The sequence below is a fragment of the Microplitis mediator genome, chromosome 1 (genome assembly GCF_029852145.1).
Source record: "Microplitis mediator isolate UGA2020A chromosome 1, iyMicMedi2.1, whole genome shotgun sequence".
NCBI classification, from domain to species: domain Eukaryota; kingdom Metazoa; phylum Arthropoda; class Insecta; order Hymenoptera; family Braconidae; genus Microplitis; species Microplitis mediator.
Genome location: NC_079969.1, coordinates 3005324 through 3024088, shown reverse-complemented (window position 1 = coordinate 3024088; position 18765 = coordinate 3005324). Strand labels below are relative to the sequence as shown.

The following is an 18765-nucleotide window of genomic DNA, read 5'->3' as shown; positions in this document are numbered from 1 at the left end:
TCCTTTTATATTCAAAAAATATAAAATTTTTATATGAAATGAAATATATGGCACCATATATTTTCTTTGTTATATTTAAGCATATATTTTATTCGGTGTATGTATATGTATATGGGTATATATATTCGCATAAAATTAACTAATTTTGAAAATTTGAACTGCAATTTAAAGAGTATATTAAAATTTATATCTAATTTAATTGGAGTTGGTCATACGAATAAGAAACTTTTTTTTTCCATACACAATATAAATATATGTTTTTATATATCATCAGAATATATTTTTCGTATATGATAGAAATATATATTTTTATGTATGATAAAAATATAGTTTTCGTATATGACAAGAATATATATTTTCATATATGATAAAAATATATTTTTTGTATATGATTGACATATATATTTTATATATGCTAAACATGTACGGACTCGTATATGATGAATATTATATTTTTTAACATAAAAAAAAATATATCAGAAAATCTAGTTAAATTGGCCACATATATTTTCTGATATTTATCATATATTTTGTCCATATATCCTATTTTCATATAGGTTTACCTTATAATATATTGTATTGATATATTTCCTATTATATTCAAAAAATATACAATTTTTATATGAAATGAAATATATATTAGCATATAATTTATATTATATATGGCACCATATATTTTCTTTGCTATATTTCCGCATATATTTTATTCGGTGTATGTATATGTATATGGATATATATATTCGCATCAAAATAACTAATGTTTCGTATATGACAAGAATATATATTTTCATATATGATAAAAATATATTTTTTGTATATGATTGACATATATATTTTATATATGCTAAACATATACGGACTCGTATATGATGAATATTATATTTTTTAATATAAAAAAAATATATCAGAAAATCTAGTTAAATTCGCCACATATATTTTCTGATATTCATCATATATTTTTACATATATTTTTTCCATATATCCTATTTTCATATGGGTTTACCTTATAATATATTGTATTGATATATTTCCTTGTATATTCAAAAAATATAAAATTTTCATATGAAATGAAATATATCATAGCATATAATTTATATTATATATGGCACCATATATTTTCTTTGCTATATTTCCGTATATATTTTATTCGGTGTATGTATATGTATATGAATATATATATTCTTATCAAATTAACTAATTTTAAAATATATTAAAATTCACTTCATATATTTTCTGATATTTACCATATATTTTAACATATATTTCATCCATATATATTTTCATACGGGGTAATAACACTAATAAAAAATATGTAAATTTGAATAAATTAATTTTATGAGTTATAAAAATTAATTAGAGCGATGGTAATGTTGAGATAATTATTATATTAGAGAATGAAAGTTTCGGTCTATTGTATAAGTGTGGTAAGTAGTTACAGGTAATGGTAATGGTAATAGTATTTGAGGATGAATATACAGAAGAGGTGGAATTTAGCCGCTGGGATATCCGATGAGGAGAATGTGATCCCTCTGAGGATCTAGTCGCTTTCTGGACGCTCAACAATCAACAACTCTAAATACATCTTATTTATTCTCATAAAAAGGTATTTTATATATTTTTACAAAAAAAAAAAAAAAAAAAAAAAAAAAAAAAAAAAAAAAAAAAAAAAAATTATTCCCGCAATTTTTTTTTTAAATTTTAATTGCACTACGAGCGCATTGCACTCAACCATAATTACATAATATTACAAATATATAAATATATATAATTACAAATAATTACATATATATGTATACAAATATCTCATTAAATATGTAATTAGTTCAAGGGAATTAAAAAAAAAAAATTTCAAATATTTAAATTTAAAAAATAATTTACAGACCGAGAGAAAATAAATTATACGCATTTCCTTTTTCATTTAAATGTTTAAATTTCTTCCGGGTATTCTTTCACTTACAATACAGCTACTGGTTATTAATTACGTATCTAATAGATAAATTATATAAATGATAAAAAAAATAAATAATTTTATTGAGGATTTGAATCGTGAGTAAAAAATAATTTAAATACCAAGAGTTCGCGGTCAGTGAACGTAACGGTTGTATGCAATTGTTAAATGCAGATTAAAGTTAAAAGTCTGCGTTAAATTTCAAGGTCAGTTTGTTAATAAAATAAAATGATATTAAATTAGATGAGTTGTGATTGCCCACTTGGTGCACCGACGGGTCCATCATTAGCGTCAGCATGCGGTGGGCCATCATTTATGCTCTTTATGGGACTGCTCGAAGTATTTTTGCGGAGCCAATGTGACCTCGAGGATCCTTGTAATCGACCAAAGTCACGTGAACAAATAAATTCAAGGTATCATTCATTATTTTGACGTATAATTAATTAAATAATTATTAATTATGTTTGTTATTTAATCGATGGCATTTTAATCCAGACTTTCACTTCGTGACCCTTTGAAAATAATTTCCATTGTCATTTTTTACAGAGATTATAAATAATTATTATTATAATTACAGTGATAATGACTATTATTAATGTCTAATGTGGGTTCTTTTTAACATTTTTTTTATTTTAGTTATGATTTTATCATAATTGGAGGAGGAAGTGCAGGCGCTACGGTGGCTGGTCGGCTTGCAGAGAACGACGATTTTTCAGTTTTGCTCATTGAAGCCGGATTAGATGAGCCTACGACCACACAAATACCTTCATTTTTCTTTAATTTTCTCGGTAGTAATATTGACTGGCAGTATACGACGGAACCAGAGCCTGAAGCTTGTTTAAATAAACAAGGAAAATGTTACTGGCCTCGTGGAAAAGTTATTATTTTTTATTTATTTTATTCATTTGTGTTAGACGGTTGCTATGGTAATAAGGAAGAGTAGGGATCGTTGCTATGGTAACGCAAAGAAGTAGGGATTGTTGCTATGGTAACGCGAAAGAGTAGGGATCGTTGCTATGGTAACGCAAAGAAGGAGGGATTGTTGCTATGGTAACGAATAGTAGTAAAGAGCGTTACTGTGGTAACGGATAATAGTAAGGAACGTTGCTGTGGTAACGAATAGTGGTAAGGAACATTAATGTGGTAACGGATATTAGTAAGGAGCAATGCTGTGGTAACGAATAGTAGTAAGGAACGTTACTGTGGTAACGGATATTAGTAAGGAGCAATGCTGTGGTAACGAATAGTAGTAAGGAACGTTACTGTGGTAACGGATATTAGTAAGGAACATTAATGTGGTAACGGATAATAGTAAGGGACATTGGTGTGGTAACGGATAATAGTAAGAAATATTGGTGTGGTAACGGATAATAGTTAGGAACTTTGCTGTGGTAACGAATAGTAGTAAAGAGCATTTCTGTGGTAACGGATAATAGTAAGGGACATTGGTGTGGTAACGAATAGTAGTAAGAAACATTGCTGTGGTAACTGATAGTAGTAAAGAGCGTTAATGTGGTAACGAATAGTAGTAAGGAATATTAATGTGGTAACGGATAATAGTAAGAGACATTGGTGTGGTAACGGATAATAGTTAGGAACTTTACTGTGGTAGCGAATAGTAGTAAGTAACGTTGCTATGGTGACGAAAAGGAGTAGAGGGCGTTGCTATGGTAATAGATAGTATTAAGGAACGTTGCTATGGTGACTTGAAGGAGTAGGGGGCGTTGCTATGGATATGATAAGTAGTAGGGAGCGTTGCTATGGTGTTACTAAGGAATCTGAAGTATTGCCATAGTAACGAATGGCAGTAGGGAGCATTACCATAGCAACTGGCGAGTAAAAATAAATATTAGCATAGCAACCATAAGAAAAACATTGAAAAAAAAAAAAAAATAAATAATAATAATGAATCATAGGTATTAGGTGGTACAAGTGTGATGAACGGAATGACATATATGCGAGGTTCAAAAAAAGATTACGACAATTGGTCAAGTTTAGGTAACTCAGGATGGAGTTATCAACAAGTCCTTCCGTACTTTATTTACAGTGAAGACAATCAACAAATAAATCAAATGGATTACGGCTATCACGGTACCGGCGGACCATTAACCGTAACCCAGTTTCCGTATCATCCGCCACTGAGTCGTGCTCTGATTGAAGCCGGCAAAGAATTAGGTTTCTATTTTTTCTTTTTACTTTTTTTTTATATTTAAATAAAAATATGAATAAATTTATCCATAAAAAAATAACAGACCAATAATTAAAAATGCCTGTTTATATTCAGGTTACGATAATGTCGACTTGAACGGTAGAACACACACAGGTTTTGCAATAGCGCAAACTACATCACGCAACGGATCCCGACTATCAACAGCACGTGCTTTTATTCGTCCTGTAAAGAGTAGATCTAATTTGCATATTCTACTGAATGCGACAGTGACGCGTATTATTTTTAATAACAATCGTCAGGCTATTGGTGTCGAGTACTCGCAGAATAATCAGCTTAAGCGTGTCAGTGTCAGAAAAGAAGTAGTCGTCAGCGGAGGTAATTTATTTAAATTGACAGCAAAAAGAACTAAAAATCTTTCTTTTTGATGTTAATTTTAATATTTTTCAGGGGCAGTCAACTCGCCGCAGATTCTGCTGAACTCTGGAATCGGTCCTCGGGAGGATTTGTCATCCGTGGGGGTCCCAATAATTCACCATCTGCCAGGTGTAGGAAAAAATCTCCACAATCATGTCGCGTACGCGTTGGTATTTAAAATAAACGACACAGACACGACTCCATTGAATTGGGCAACTGCCATGGAATATTTATTATTCCGCGATGGGCTTATGTCTGGCACAGGTATATATATTTACTTTTATGGATACTCATTACTAAACACAAACAAAGTTTCCAATCCCCTCTTCCTAACGCTGCATGTTCTCCCTGTATGTATTTTTATTTCGACTTAATTTATTTATATACGAGTATGTCTTCTTCTCATTCTATGCCGTGAGAGAACTAGAGAAAGTCTATTGCACAATGCGATCTCATTTCGTGACTACTTTATTTCTGATGCAACTGATCCATTTACCATTTAACCATCAAACGAGATCACTTATACTTTTTGATGACAATTTGAGAAATTTATTTGATACTTACTATTTATCGCGGGTAAAAAATAATTAGAGGACTGTAATGGAAAAATTGGCGGGTTTTTTTAAATTTTATTTGAATATTTAAAAGCTGGGCGGGAAAAAAATCTATGGGGAATTATATGGGAATCCAGAATTCATAAAGGAAAGTTTGGGTTTAGGGGGGGCGAAATGGGCCCCCGAAATTTTTAACATGAAAAGTGGTTGAGGGGGAGGGGGTAAAATGGGCTGCCTAGAATTTGAAAACCTACGAATATTTTTTAGGCAAAAATTTTTTGAATTAATCGAATAGTAACCCGTATGAAAATATATATGGATGAAATATATGTGAAAATATATGATAAATGTCAGAAAATATATGTGGCCAATTTAACTATATTTTCAAAATTAGTTAATTTGATGCGAATATATATATCCATATAGATATATATACACCGAATAAAATATATGCGGAAATATAGCAAAGAAAATATATGGTGCCATATATAATATAAATTATATGCTATCATATATTTCGATTCATATAAAAATTTTATATTTTTTGAATATAAAAGGAAATATATCAATACAATATATTATAAGGTAAACCCATATGAAAATAGGATATATGGACAAAATATATGTAAAAATATATGAAAAATATCAGAAAATATATGTGGCGAATTTAACTAGATTTTCTGATATATTTTTTTATATATTAAAAAATATAATATTCATCATATACGAGTCCGTATATGTTTAGCATATATAACATATATATGTCAATCATATACAAAAAATATATTTTTATCATATATAAAAATATATATTCTTGTCATATACGAAAACTATATTTTTATCATATATAAAAATATATATTTCTATCATATACGAAAAATATATTCTGATGATATATAAAAACATATATTTATATTATGTATGGAAAAAAAAAGTTTCTTATTCGTATGACCAACTCCAATTAAATTAGATATAAATTTTAATATACTCTTTAAATTGCAGTTAAAATTTTCAAAATTAGTTAATTTGATGCGAATATAAATACCCATATACATATACATACACCGAATAAAATATATGCTTAAATATAACAAAGAAAATATATGGTGCCATATATAATATAAATTATATGCTACCATATATTTCATTTCATATAAAAATTTTATATTTTTTGAATATAAAAGGAAATATATCAATACAATATATTATAAGGTAAATGTAAATGTATATATAGCTTAATATAAAAAACATATAAGTTACATATATGTAGTACATATATTTACTACTGTATATAATTTTATATTAAATCGCCCAAAATCTCTATATGATTTTTTATAATATACAATATAACATATCATATATTTTTTTGTTGCAAACATATATGATTTTATATATTTTAACCATATATTCTTTTTTCATACGGGATAATTCAACAGAAAACTTTGAATTAAGTTATTTTAAGCTCCAAATCTTCTCTATCAACTCTTTTTTATACTAAATAAATATCAAAAAGTTCAAAAACAATTGCGAAACATACATTGACTTTTGTTGGCCCATTTTACCCAACTTTTCAGAATTTTTTAATTTTCACAGACACAGCAAATTAACACCAAAACCTCAACAGAAGGAAAAAAAAAGCTGAAAAACTCATATAAAAATTTTTTATGGCGGCCCATTCTGCCCCACATTTTTAAATTTTTATTTTCAATAGACAGAACAAATTTTTTTTTTCAGGAGCCCATTTTGCCCCCCCCCCCCTCTTAACCTATTAAACATTAATATAATTTCGAGTCTCCTTTCTCTACCTCGTCTAAAATAATTGAATTTAAAATTTCTAGGAATATCTGAAGTAACGGCGATGATAAACACGAAATATGCAAATCCTCAAGACGACCATCCAGACATCCAATTAATCTTCGGCGGATACTTGGCAGATTGCGCAGAAACGGGAACCGTGGGGGAAAAAAAGGGAAATCGACGTAGCATTTTAATGATCCCGACACTTTTGCATCCAAAATCACGTGGTCATCTTCAGTTACGTGACAATAATCCGCTGTCAAAACCACTTATCTACCCGCGTTACTTAACCGAACCCGAAGACGTCAAGCGACTAATCGAGGGAATTAAATTCTGTGTAAGACTCGCCGAGACACGAACGCTGTCGCGGTACGGGTTCGAGTTGGATCGCACGCCCGTCAAAGGCTGCGAGCATTTGCGTTTTGGATGCGACGCTTACTGGGAGTGCGCAGTAAAACGCGACACCGCACCTGAAAATCATCAGGCCGGGTCATGCAAAATGGGCCCCGACGAAGACTCTCTCGCGGTTGTCGATAATCAATTACGCGTTCGCGGTGTTCGCGGGGTCCGCGTCGCGGATACTAGTATTATGCCTGTGGTAACTTCCGGTAACACAAATGCGCCTGCGATAATGATTGGGGAGAGAGCTGCTGATTTTATAAAATCAACTTGGATTCGTTAATTTATTTATTTATTAATTAATTAATTAATTAATTAATTAATTTTTTCATTTTAAATTGTAGAAAATAAAATAAACATTTTTTTTTTCTCTGTAATAAAATTATTTATCTGTAATATAACAAGGGGGTCATCAGTCACCTTATCACAATTTACTCATTGACATGAACTATTTACTCACACAATCATAATATTAATAATAATATTGTAACAGCAGAGATGTCAGTTGTATTTCATCCGCCAATCAGTAAACACTTTTTTTTTTTGTACGAAAATGAAAAAGTTTTTTTTATTTTTATTATCAACTACTTGTTTTACGGTTATTTTATCTAGTGTAAGTGTTGTTTTTTGAATTATTGTTACGTATTTTTAATTCCCGTGAAAAAACTTTGAGTTACCGCTACGATAACTTGATATGTTAATTATGGAGACTAAAAGTTCATTTGCATCGTAAATAATGAGTTTGAGTTAATTATTCACAGGAACTTTTTTGTAGAGAATTTAATTATCTACAAATTTGTCTCTGTATATTTTTGTCGTATCTCTAATAACTCAACTGTAATTTTGATTTTCAGTTTTAAAAAATATCGTGTTACAACTTTTTTTACAGAATTTTGATAGCCGGATTTTTATTTCAAAATTCTGAGTAAACTATCAATTTTATGGGAAAATTCACAGAAATCTTTTTTATAGGGAATTAAATTTCCTATGAAAATGTTCATATACATTTTTATCATAACTCTAATAATTGAGCCGCAATTTTTATTCAAACTTCAAAAAATTATTCTGTTACCACTTTTTTTACAGAATTTGGATATCCGGATTTTTATTTTAAAATTCTGAGTAAACTATCAATTTTATGGGAAAATTTCTAAGGACCTTTTTTGTAGAAAATTAAATTTCCTATAAAAATGTTTTTATACATTTTCATCATAACTCTAATAATTGAGCTGCAATTTTTATTCAAACTTCAAAAAATTGTTCTGTTACCACTTTTTTTTACAGAATTTTAATATCCGGATTTTTATTTCAAAATTCTGAGTAAATTATCAATTTTACGGGAAAATTTACTGAGACTTTTTTTATAGGGAATTAAATTTCCTATGAAAATATTTTCATGCACTTTTATCGTATCTCTAATATTTAAGCCGCAATTTTTATTCAAACTTTAAAAAAATATCGTGTTACCACTTTTTTTACATAACTTCGATATCTGGTTCTTAATTTAAAATTTCTGAGTAAACTATCAACTTTACGGAAAAATTTACAGAGACCTTTTTTATAGAGAATTGAATTTCCTACAAAAAAGGTCTTAAGTGTCAAGTCGATAACTTTGAAATTTAAAAAGTTATCTTAGTTTTTTTACTGACGTTTGTTATTTTCTGAAGGTAATAAGACAAGACATGGCAATAGTACGTATTTGTAACACTACAGATCCCGTTGATTTACGAGTATTGAATGATTATTTGATGAATCATAATTTAAATCGCCTGCACATAAAATCACACCACCCACTTGCCGTAAGTTACCTTAATTAATACGTTTTAATTAATAATTAAAACAAATAAAAATGTATAAATAAATTTATAGTGTTTCCTACTCTGTGTGTACAGTGAATTCAATTGGGTAATTATCTATCAATAAATTGTGCAATAAATAACAGTAAGAAAAAAAAATAATAATAAATAAATGTAATGAATAGATGGATCGTCATGGGGGATTCAAAGTTCATAATATCAAGGCCTGGATGCTAAGAGCTGAATTATCGGAAAATGACACGGACATTTTATTGAGAAAGTGCATTAGCTTAGGTAATTTATCACAATAAATATATTTATTTTAATTATAATAACATATTTATTAACTAATTAATTAACTAAAATTAGAGTTAACAGATCCTTGTACACGGGCGCAACATTTCACTGAATGTTTTTGGACAAATCATCAAGTAAATTATTATTTTTACGTAGATACTCTCTAAACATGAATTAGTGAAAATTTCATTAATTACGTTAGTGAAGCAGTATTCACTTCATAATCAGTGTTTTTAAATAACAAATAAGTGAATTCTCACTAATAAATTTAGTACTATAATTTTCACAAGCAAATTAGTGATTTTCACTACTGTACTAGCGATATTTTCATAATTTCTACAAGTGAAAATGTTATTCACTTCTTAATTTATGAATTTCACAATTTCACTAGTAACTTTAACTAGCAAATAATTAAATATTTTACTAGATATAAATATAATTAATAATTATGGTGCTATTTTTAAAAATTTTAATAAAAAACTTTCAAAATAAAAAAAAATACAAGTACAGAACAATAATATATTTATATGAAGAGTACGTCAATCATAGCATCACGGATTTTTTATTTTTTCATCAGTTATTGTTTGGTATCATAACGAATATACTATTTACACTCGCGCGATCAAATGCGTAGGTCAGCGCAGTGGATAGCATCAAAGACTTTGAATCGGAAGGACGCAGGTTCGAGCCCAGCAGTCACCGGGATTTTTTCATCAATCAAAATTATGTATACTTCCTCTAAGTAATGATTCTAATACATTAATCACATTTCGGATCTAATTACAAGTGTCTTATATTTTTTTTCGCAATATAATATTTTTTTTCACCGATGAAATCAGTGGATTCCCATATTCACTTTTCAATTTAGTGGATTCTCATATTCACTTATCAAATCAGTGAATTCTAATATTCACATATTCATTTAGTGAATATTCACTAATTCTGTGCGGTACGATTGTAGCATTGACAATTAGTGAATATTCACTTTAAATTAGTGAAAAATCACTAATTCTGCGTGGTACAAATGTAGCATTGACAATTAGTGAATATTCACTTTAAATTAGTGAAAAATCACTAATTCTGCGTGGTACGATTGTAGCATTGACAATTAGTGAATATTTACTTAAAATTAGTGAATATTCACTAATTCTGCGTGGTACGATTGTAGCATTGACAATTAATAATATTCACTTTAAATTAGTGAAAAATCACTAATTCTGTGTGGTACGAATGTAGCATTGACAATTAGTGAATATTTACTTAAAATTAGTGAATATTCACTAATTCTGCGTGGTACGATTGTAGCATTGACAATTAGTGAATATCCACTTGAAATTAGTGAAAAATCACTAATTCTGCGTGGTATGATTGTAGCATTGACAATTAGTGAATATTTACTTAAAATTAGTGAAAAATCACTAATTCATATTTAGAGAGTAATTATTATTATTATTAATATTATTATGATTAATGACTTTGGTGTAATAATTAATTGATTGATTAATTATTTTAGGACGTAACGGTCGATCATAGACACTCATTACACTCGATAATGCATAAGGATGTGCATTAGGATAAGATATATAATTAACTTAATTAAAAAAAAATTTTACCAGAACAAATCAAATAAATTTATTTGATAAGGGAGAGGATACCGTGAACGTGCGTTCCGAGTTTTTTTACCATCGCACTGATACATATTACGAATTTTTTTAATGTCCTTTTTACTGAAGCCTTCGCGCTGCCCCAAAGATGGTTTTGAGGTGAAAAATATTTCATCTAATCCACTAAATATTCCACTGTTTGTTTCCTGTAAAATAAATATACTTTTTATAAACTAATTATTTTTATTTCCTTGAATTATTACTTAAAATTTTTATAATTATATGCAAGAATTTTAATAATTAATAACTAAGTACTCAAAGTTTTGAATTGTTAATATTTATTTCCGAGTAAACGACGAAAACTTCCGTCAAAGGACGAAAGTTTTGTTTCTAGTACGCCAACGAATTCATTAATAAGGCTGACGTTGAAGTACTTTGCAGACTTTGCTGTAGACTTCCTTACTAATACGACAGTAAGCGAACTGTGGGATTACATGGGAACTTTCTAATAACGAGGAAACGCTCTGATGGGTGGATAGTTCGAGTGTCGCCGCTGTGTGGCGCCGGTCGCCTGGGTTTCTCTTAGTAGGACACTTATACTAAAGTGCTTAATTGCTATTTCTCGACACTGTCCCAGGGTTATGGGTTTTTGTATTTTTATTTTCCCATATTTAACGCAGATCGGTTATTTCTTTTGAAAGCTCTATTGTGTAAAATATAAAAATGTTGGAAAATCCAAAAGTGCACACCTCAATCGCTCATTTTATTTTTAATCACTACTTTTATTATATAATATTAATGTGTTTTTTTTATTATGAACTTTTATTCAACTTACAAATTATCAATTTGATTTTTTTATTTCTTATTTTCAGTTTAATATTTTTTTACTAACATTTTTTTTTAAATATCCCGCCTTTTGTCTTAGATGTCGCCTTTTTTTCAAACATATTAAACGCTAATGCTGCCACCAGTAGTTGATAGAGAGAAAAATGAAAAAATAATAACAACAGTACAAATAGCAGCTAGATTTTTCACGAATAATCAGTTTTACGTCGTTAATTACTTACAATTAAACTAAAAGGATTCAGATAGTAATTTTCATAAGGGTTCTTGTGATAAAAAATACAAAGACAATAAAAAAAATCGGTCTGTCAGTTGACCCTGCGGGCCAGCCCCAAAACTTCCCGCTGTTTTCGAGCTCGCTGAGCTCGAAAACATTATTGTGAATATATTTTCGAGCTCTTCGAGCTCGCAAATACTTTTGTATGCCATTGTTTTGTAAAAAACCATTTTTTAGCATTTCTTTCTTCCACGATATCTCGCGAACGAATCAACCGATTTTGATGGTTGAGGTGGCAATCGACGCGTTTTATCAAGTTCTAAAGCTGGTCGAATTTTGAAATTGATTTACTCAGCCGTTTTTGAGAAATTTCAAAAAAACCAAGGAAAAAATTTTTTTTGAATTCTTTCGTCAACGGTTTCTCTTGAACGAATGAACCGATTTTGATGGTTGAGGTGGCATTCGACGCGGCTTATAGAGTTTTAGAGCTGATTAGATTTTGGAATCAATCCATCGAGCAAATTGGAAGTTATCCAAATAAAACATTTTTGAAAAAATTTTATTTTTGAAATATCTCTGAACGCACCCTACCGATTAAGTTCAAATTTCTACGGCCTCAAGACATTAACAAGCCGCGTCGAATGACACCTCAACGATCAAAATCGGTTCATCCGTTCAAGAGTTATGAATATTTACATACATACATACGTACGTACGTACGTACGTACATACGTACGTACGTACGTACGTACGTACACACATACATACACTCGGACATCATCGTGAAATTAGTCAGGATAGCTTCCTAGGACCTCGAAACGTCGACATCTGATGGAAATTCGATTTTCGTAAATCGGACCGAAACCAATAACTTCCCGAAATTTTGAAAATTTACAATTTTCTTAGCGGGAAGTTAAAAAAGTAAGGCCGATTAACGGTATCCATCGAGAGTTATCGTGTTTACGAAGTTTCATACGTAACAATTGACAGCACTGATTTCTTGAGTTAAACTAATTTATTTTAAACGAATAAAATAATGAATCGACTTAAGGGGTTAGGGGTAGTCAGAATTTTCAAAAAATCGATTTTTTTTTTTTTGCATTTTCTTAAAGTATAATATTTTAAAAATATTGTGTGAAAATTTGAAGTGAATCCGACAAATTCTTTTCGAGTTATTTAACAATGACCAAAGGACGCTCGGGTGCTACGTGGCATTCGAGAGCAGGTAGCTAGAAACAGCTGCAAGCAACCGACCTTTCGGGTTTCATTGTCATGAATATCTCCCCATTTTAATGTATGTATAATTATATATATATATATATATATATATATATATATATATATATATATATATATATTCACAATTTGTAGGTAGTACAAGAACTGAAAAATAATTTTTGGTTGCCAGTATACCTGTAGTCGTTGCACTGATCAGTCGATAGTTTTGTGATAAATTATTTCTCAAGTGAATTAAATTATTAACCATGGGACGTGATTCTAGAAAGGTTTCAAGAGAACTTCAGAGTTCTGAAAAAATTAATAAGTCGCGTTCAGTCAAAAGAAAGAATGTTTTTAATCCGAAAACAGCCGAACGTGATGAAAGTATTCAGAGTACATCTTCTAAAAAATTAAAACAAAACACTGAAGATGATGTACCTGAAGACAGCAGTACTGAATTTCGAATAATAAATTTTATTCAGGTATTCACTGCAATTTCTGCTCTTATAAAATGTAAAAAATGTGATGGAAATGTAGTGTTTCAAACAGCAAGTACACGTGGGCTGGGATTCAAAATTGTAGTTGCATGTAATAACTGTGGAAATGAATATATTCCTTCCTGTTGAAAATATGAAATCTGCTATAATGGCAACCTTTTATCACTACGGCTCGAGTGATGAAAAACCGAATCATGATATGTGTCCAAAAGGCGAAGAATCTTGGTGCTCTTACCAGCGCGCTGAAGCAAGAGGAGAGCTTGATACCTATTCTCACGATTATTCTCCCTTACCTTCTGATGTTTTAAAAGCTATCAAGCCTATATACGAAGATCTTAGTAATGAAAATTTACTTTCAAGATGTGTAGGTGGATTCAATCAGAATAATAATGAAAGCTTTAACCAACTAGTATGGAAAATATGCCCAAAAACGGTAAATACTAGTTTTACTATCGTACAAATAGCTGCATACGTTGCTATGTGTATATTTAATGAGGGTATAAATTCATTATTAGTCTTGATGAATACACTAGGACTTAATTGTGGGCCTAATTCTCATCGGTATGCAGAAAGAATGGATGCTGCACGTATCAAAGTAGCAGATAAGCGCGCTAATGATAACGCCCGAGAAGGTCGATTGCAACGTAGGCACCAGCAAATCGATATTTTGGAAGCTGCTATGACGGCTGAAGAGCTATTATATGGTCCAGGAATAGATGACTCAGTGTAAGTTATTAAATAATTCTTATAATTCGACATAAATCCATAGCAAAACTTTAAATGCGTTTTTCTCAAAACTATGTTTTCTGAACTGGTGATCACTGTAACTTAAAAACTGCTCGGTAGATTTCAATAAAATTTATTGTACTTTTGAAATACATTAAAAACTCGTGCCTGATCGAAGGATTTTTTTTTTTTTCAAAAATTTCGATTTTTTTTTAACAATAAACTGTCGGTTTTTTTCTCGAAAATTTGAAAAAAATTTCCTGAGGCCGCCATTTTGTTAATTTCGAAAAAAAAAAAAAAAGCTTCGATCAGGCACAAGATTATCTATTAATAAAACTAATTTTTCTTGTCCGATTGATTTTAGATGAATCTCCAAGGACTTATGATGATCACCGCTAAGGACTTCGGGAGGAACGGGCTCTACAAAAACAGCGATAACTTTTTGAATTATTAATTTTTTTTTTTGAAATTTTCGTGAAGTCAAATCGAAACGTGTTCTAATAAAGCTATGTTTTTATTTTTGTCAAATAAAGTAATTAACTACAAAAAAAAAATTATTGAAAATCATCATTTTTTCAGGCCTCTGAGTACCCCTAACCCCTTAAAATTGGGTTCAAATTGTTCCTGAATAAATTCTCTATATGCTAGAATACAATTTTACCTATCTTGGTGGAATAAAAATAGTGTAGAAAGATTTTTATGTGAGTAAAATAGTCGAATAAAAAAAACCGTCCATAAAGCACACCTGCGCTTTCGCGCTTGAGGTGTGCAATAAATTTCTACTAGGTAAAAGTTCTTAGAACGGGAATTAGTAAATACTTAAAATTGTATTACATTGTAAAATATAATGTAGAAGTTAAAGAAAATTAATAAACATAATTTGAAACTTAAAACTTGAACTGTCCCAGGGCTGTTAAGTTCGGCTACTTATCGCAAATCGGGCCATGTTCTCTATACATTCTCTATTGAAGTAAATTGGGCTACAAGTCGCAATTCGGGCGAGTTTTGATGTTTTGAGATTGAGAACAATCTTAATCATTATTTTGAATTTCTATTTGCCAAAGACTCGAATCAAACTTACTTTCATTATAACATAAAAAAATTGTTATTTTATTTTTAACAATCAGATAAAGAAATATGTATACATTCAAAGTTAATTGAAACCTGCATAACGATACTCTGCTTTTGGCAGTAAAAAATAATTAGTAATTCGAAAAAAATTTTGACAGGTTATTTTTTCATCAAATTTGTCATAAAAATATCCTATAATTTTTCACTACTAAGTCAATTTTAATTTATGTGGTAAATTAACGTGTATCAGTTAATAGAGAATAAATTATAAGCCAACAGAATTATTTAAAACTTTAAAATGATTGAGCGACTTGATGTCTTTTGCTATTTTCGATCATAGATGGGCTATTCGGATAAAATTTTCTGGCAACCTCGTACTGTTCCGTTTCTTCTATTTTCAGTCTGAGTATCACCTATCTGTTCACGCATGGTTGTCTTTTCTATGTTATTTTGACGTTCTTTCGAGAATAAGTAAAGTTAAACTTATATCGATAAGAATGATGAATATAATTGACCTATATCTTATTAGTCATAGCCGATATTTAAAATATTTTGTTCCCACATAATGTAGAAGTTATTACTACGATATATTGTAACTGTTAAAGTAAAATTATCTTCATATGTAAGTTATACAGTTACCAAAATAAAATGAAATAATTACTTTAGGAATTACTGTAGGTTGTCCATTTAAGGAAAATGCAGCTTTCGAGTAATGCATAATACTACCATAATCATAGCCGACACCAAATGGATTTGTTGTTCCTTTTGATGCTTTTTGAAAATTAATTTGATTCCCTTGAAAGAAATCAGGATAAAAATGAGTTAAATTCAGTTAAAATTAACTCTACCCGTATGAAAAAACTATATATGGTTAAAATATATAAAATCATATATGTTTGCAACAAAAAAATATATGATATATTATATTGTATATTATAAAAAATCATAGAGAGATTTTGGCCGATTTAATATAAAATTATATACAGTAGTAAATATATGTACTCCATATATGTAACTTATATGTTTTTTATATTAAGCTATATATACATTTACATTTACCTTATAATATATTGTATTGATATATTTCCTTTTATATTCAAAAAATATAAAATTTTTATATGAAATGAAATATATGGTAGCATATAATTTATATTATATATGGCACCATATATTTTCTTTGTTATATTTAAGCATATATTTTATTCGGTGTATGTATATGTATATGGGTATATATATTCGCATCAAATTAACTAATTTTGAAAATTTAAACTGCAATTTAAAGAGTATATTAAAATTTATATCTAATTTAATTGGAGTTGGTCATACGAATAAGAAACTTTTTTTTTCCATACACAATATAAATATATGATTTTATATATCATCAGAATATATTTTTCGTATATGAAAGAAATATATATTTTTATGTATGATAAAAATATATTTTTCGTATACGACAAGAATATATATTTTCATATATGACAAAACTATATTTTTTGTATATGATTGACATATATATTTTATATACACTAAACATATACGGACTCGTATATGATGAATATTATATTTTTTAATATAAAAAAAAATATATCAGAAAATCTAGTTAAATTCGCCACATATATTTTCTGATATTTATCATATATTTTGACCATATATATTATTTTCCCACGGGATAATAAAAGAAACAAAATAAGAAATGATATACCTGGTTTGATATTATGCCACTGAATATCAACAAAATCATCACGATCATATCGACTTTGCTCGTGAATAAAACCCACAGCGTGCATCAATTCATGAATAACTGTTCCCTTTTTTATAACACAACCCGGTACTTGTAAGTTAACATCCTGACGGCCTCCAATTCTACCTACACTTGACCAGCAGCCAGTATTGCCCGCGGTTATTCGTATATAGTCATCCCTATTCCCATTGTGGGGTACAAACCTCACGCACGTATACCTGTGGAAATCTTCCATAGCTTCCATGATAAGTTGTTTTTGGTTCGGCTCTACAATAATCCTTCATTAACAGTTCTGTCATCCCACAAGAAATGTAACTCAATACTTATCGTTAAATTTCTGTATCAACTTACTGAACCAGGGACTCATCATATAAGGAATAGTAGCATCAGGCCAACGTGATGCGCTGCTAGCAAGTCCACTTCTCCCAGAAACAGACATAGGAAAAAGTATATCACCTTCGGCATACTCACCAAGTTCTTCTGGATTGACTCCAGCTTCTTCCTGCCACTCGGCGACTTTGCTACCGGTCAGATTGCTCGGGATTCCGTACATGGTTTGCTCGAGATGAGACAGATTTATTAATGACTCGTCAGAATCCAAAGTATTGAATGCATCCCGTCGCCAAACAAATGCCCAACTTGTGGGATAAATTATTCCGACAGAGAATCCGGCAAATAAATAACAAACGAACCAAGCAAACATTTTGCAATGTGGATACTAAGATAAATAGCTACGAGTCTAACGTCCTAACTGAATATATTCTAGGATTTATGCTGGCTTTTATATTGGACGTTTAGTAGAAAAGAAGAGTCTATGTGGGCCATGGTTGATAATTTTTTGACTGCTATTATGTCCGCAGGAAGTATGAGAATTTATTAGCTAAAGGCGTTGAATATAATGAAATAAAAAACATATTAAAGTAACATATCTGTCACAAACACTTGACATTGAAGTTTAGATTAGCGTATTTTAATGTTAGCTTCTCAAAAGATTGCGTGGGCTTTGTATATAAATGTTCCTTTTCATTCTCCTTTTACTTTTTTGTATTATCGAGACAGAGGTCTTTGACATCATCGATCAATTAAAGACCTTGAAAATATTATTCTTAGCAATTGTAGTTATTTATACATAGAAAAATTTTTACTTAGGCAATAATTACTTTTTTTTTTTAAATTCAATTATTGTTTCAAATCATTCTGTTTTATTAATTCGAGAAAATGTTTACTTGCATCAAAAATCATAGCAGATCCGAACTACGGTAAATTACGGTAATTACCGTAATTTACGGTATCCGGCAGAATTGCCGTACCTTATGGTAAAAATACAGTAATATACCGTGATTTACCGTAAATTACGGTATTTTACCGAAATTTGCCGTAAATTACTGTAAACCGCCACAAACTACGGTAAAATACCGTAAATTTACTGTATCCGTCAGAATTGCCGTAACTTGCGGTAATATACCGTAATTT

General features: G+C 29.8%; 3 protein-coding genes across 6 annotated transcripts; 2 read left to right on the top strand and 1 right to left on the bottom strand.

The window, feature by feature from the left end:
- Positions 1-1379: 1379 nt before the first annotated feature.
- Positions 1380-7664, top strand: LOC130668763 (glucose dehydrogenase [FAD, quinone]). Its single transcript, XM_057471220.1, has 7 exons — positions 1380-1603; positions 2192-2361; positions 2585-2825; positions 3865-4123; positions 4233-4493; positions 4566-4796; positions 6925-7664. The coding sequence occupies exons 2-7, from the start codon at positions 2192-2194 to the stop codon at positions 7563-7565; spliced, it is 1803 nt and encodes a 600-aa protein (XP_057327203.1). The 5' UTR covers positions 1380-1603; the 3' UTR covers positions 7566-7664.
- A 99-nt stretch (positions 7665-7763) lies between these two features.
- LOC130668793 (uncharacterized) lies at positions 7764-11218 on the top strand. 3 transcript variants are annotated; one of them, XM_057471274.1, is made up of 6 exons: positions 7764-7895; positions 8950-9081; positions 9152-9187; positions 9264-9372; positions 9457-9509; positions 10889-11218. In XM_057471274.1, exons 1-6 carry the CDS (start codon positions 7836-7838, stop codon positions 10946-10948), a joined length of 450 nt encoding a protein of 149 aa, XP_057327257.1. In that variant the 5' UTR covers positions 7764-7835; the 3' UTR covers positions 10949-11218. The 3 variants fall into 3 exon arrangements, with proteins under 3 accessions (XP_057327257.1, XP_057327248.1, XP_057327265.1); XM_057471265.1 differs by having other exon boundaries at positions 9448-9509; positions 10889-11216; XM_057471282.1 differs by lacking the exon at positions 7764-7895 and adding an exon at positions 8287-8404 and having other exon boundaries at positions 9448-9509; positions 10889-11217.
- Positions 10983-18027, bottom strand: LOC130668781 (zinc metalloproteinase nas-15-like). Of its 2 annotated transcripts, none has more exons than XM_057471246.1 (4): positions 17644-18027; positions 17254-17559; positions 16213-16346; positions 10983-11185 (listed from the first exon to the last, which is right to left on the bottom strand). In XM_057471246.1, exons 1-4 carry the CDS (start codon positions 17993-17995, stop codon positions 10985-10987), a joined length of 993 nt encoding a protein of 330 aa, XP_057327229.1. In that variant the 5' UTR covers positions 17996-18027; the 3' UTR covers positions 10983-10984. The 2 variants fall into 2 exon arrangements, with proteins under 2 accessions (XP_057327229.1, XP_057327237.1); XM_057471254.1 differs by lacking the exon at positions 10983-11185 and adding an exon at positions 13089-14900.
- Positions 18028-18765: the final 738 nt, after the last annotated feature.

Bases quoted from the DNA above. Each gene is read 5' to 3' on its own strand.
- LOC130668781 (XM_057471246.1), bottom strand. From the start codon at position 17,995: ATGTTTGCTTGGTTCGTTTGTTATTTATTTGCCGGATTCTCTGTCGGA. The intron at 17,560-17,643 runs GTAAGTTGATAC...GGATTATTGTAG, and splicing joins TATGATGAGTCCCTGGTTCA to AGCCGAACCAAAAACAACTT. The intron at 11,186-16,212 runs GTAATTATTTCA...TTTATTTTACAG, and splicing joins AACCTACAGTAATTCCTAAA to GAAACAAACAGTGGAATATT.
- LOC130668793 (XM_057471265.1), top strand. From the start codon at position 7,836: ATGAAAAAGTTTTTTTTATTTTTATTATCAACTACTTGTTTTACGGTT. The intron at 9,188-9,263 runs GTAATTATCTAT...TGTAATGAATAG, and splicing joins TGTACAGTGAATTCAATTGG to ATGGATCGTCATGGGGGATT. The intron at 9,373-9,447 runs GTAATTTATCAC...AACTAAAATTAG, and splicing joins GAGAAAGTGCATTAGCTTAG to AGTTAACAGATCCTTGTACA.
- LOC130668763 (XM_057471220.1), top strand. From the start codon at position 2,192: ATGAGTTGTGATTGCCCACTTGGTGCACCGACGGGTCCATCATTAGCG. The intron at 2,826-3,864 runs GTTATTATTTTT...AATGAATCATAG, and splicing joins GTTACTGGCCTCGTGGAAAA to GTATTAGGTGGTACAAGTGT. The intron at 4,797-6,924 runs GTATATATATTT...TAAAATTTCTAG, and splicing joins TGGGCTTATGTCTGGCACAG to GAATATCTGAAGTAACGGCG.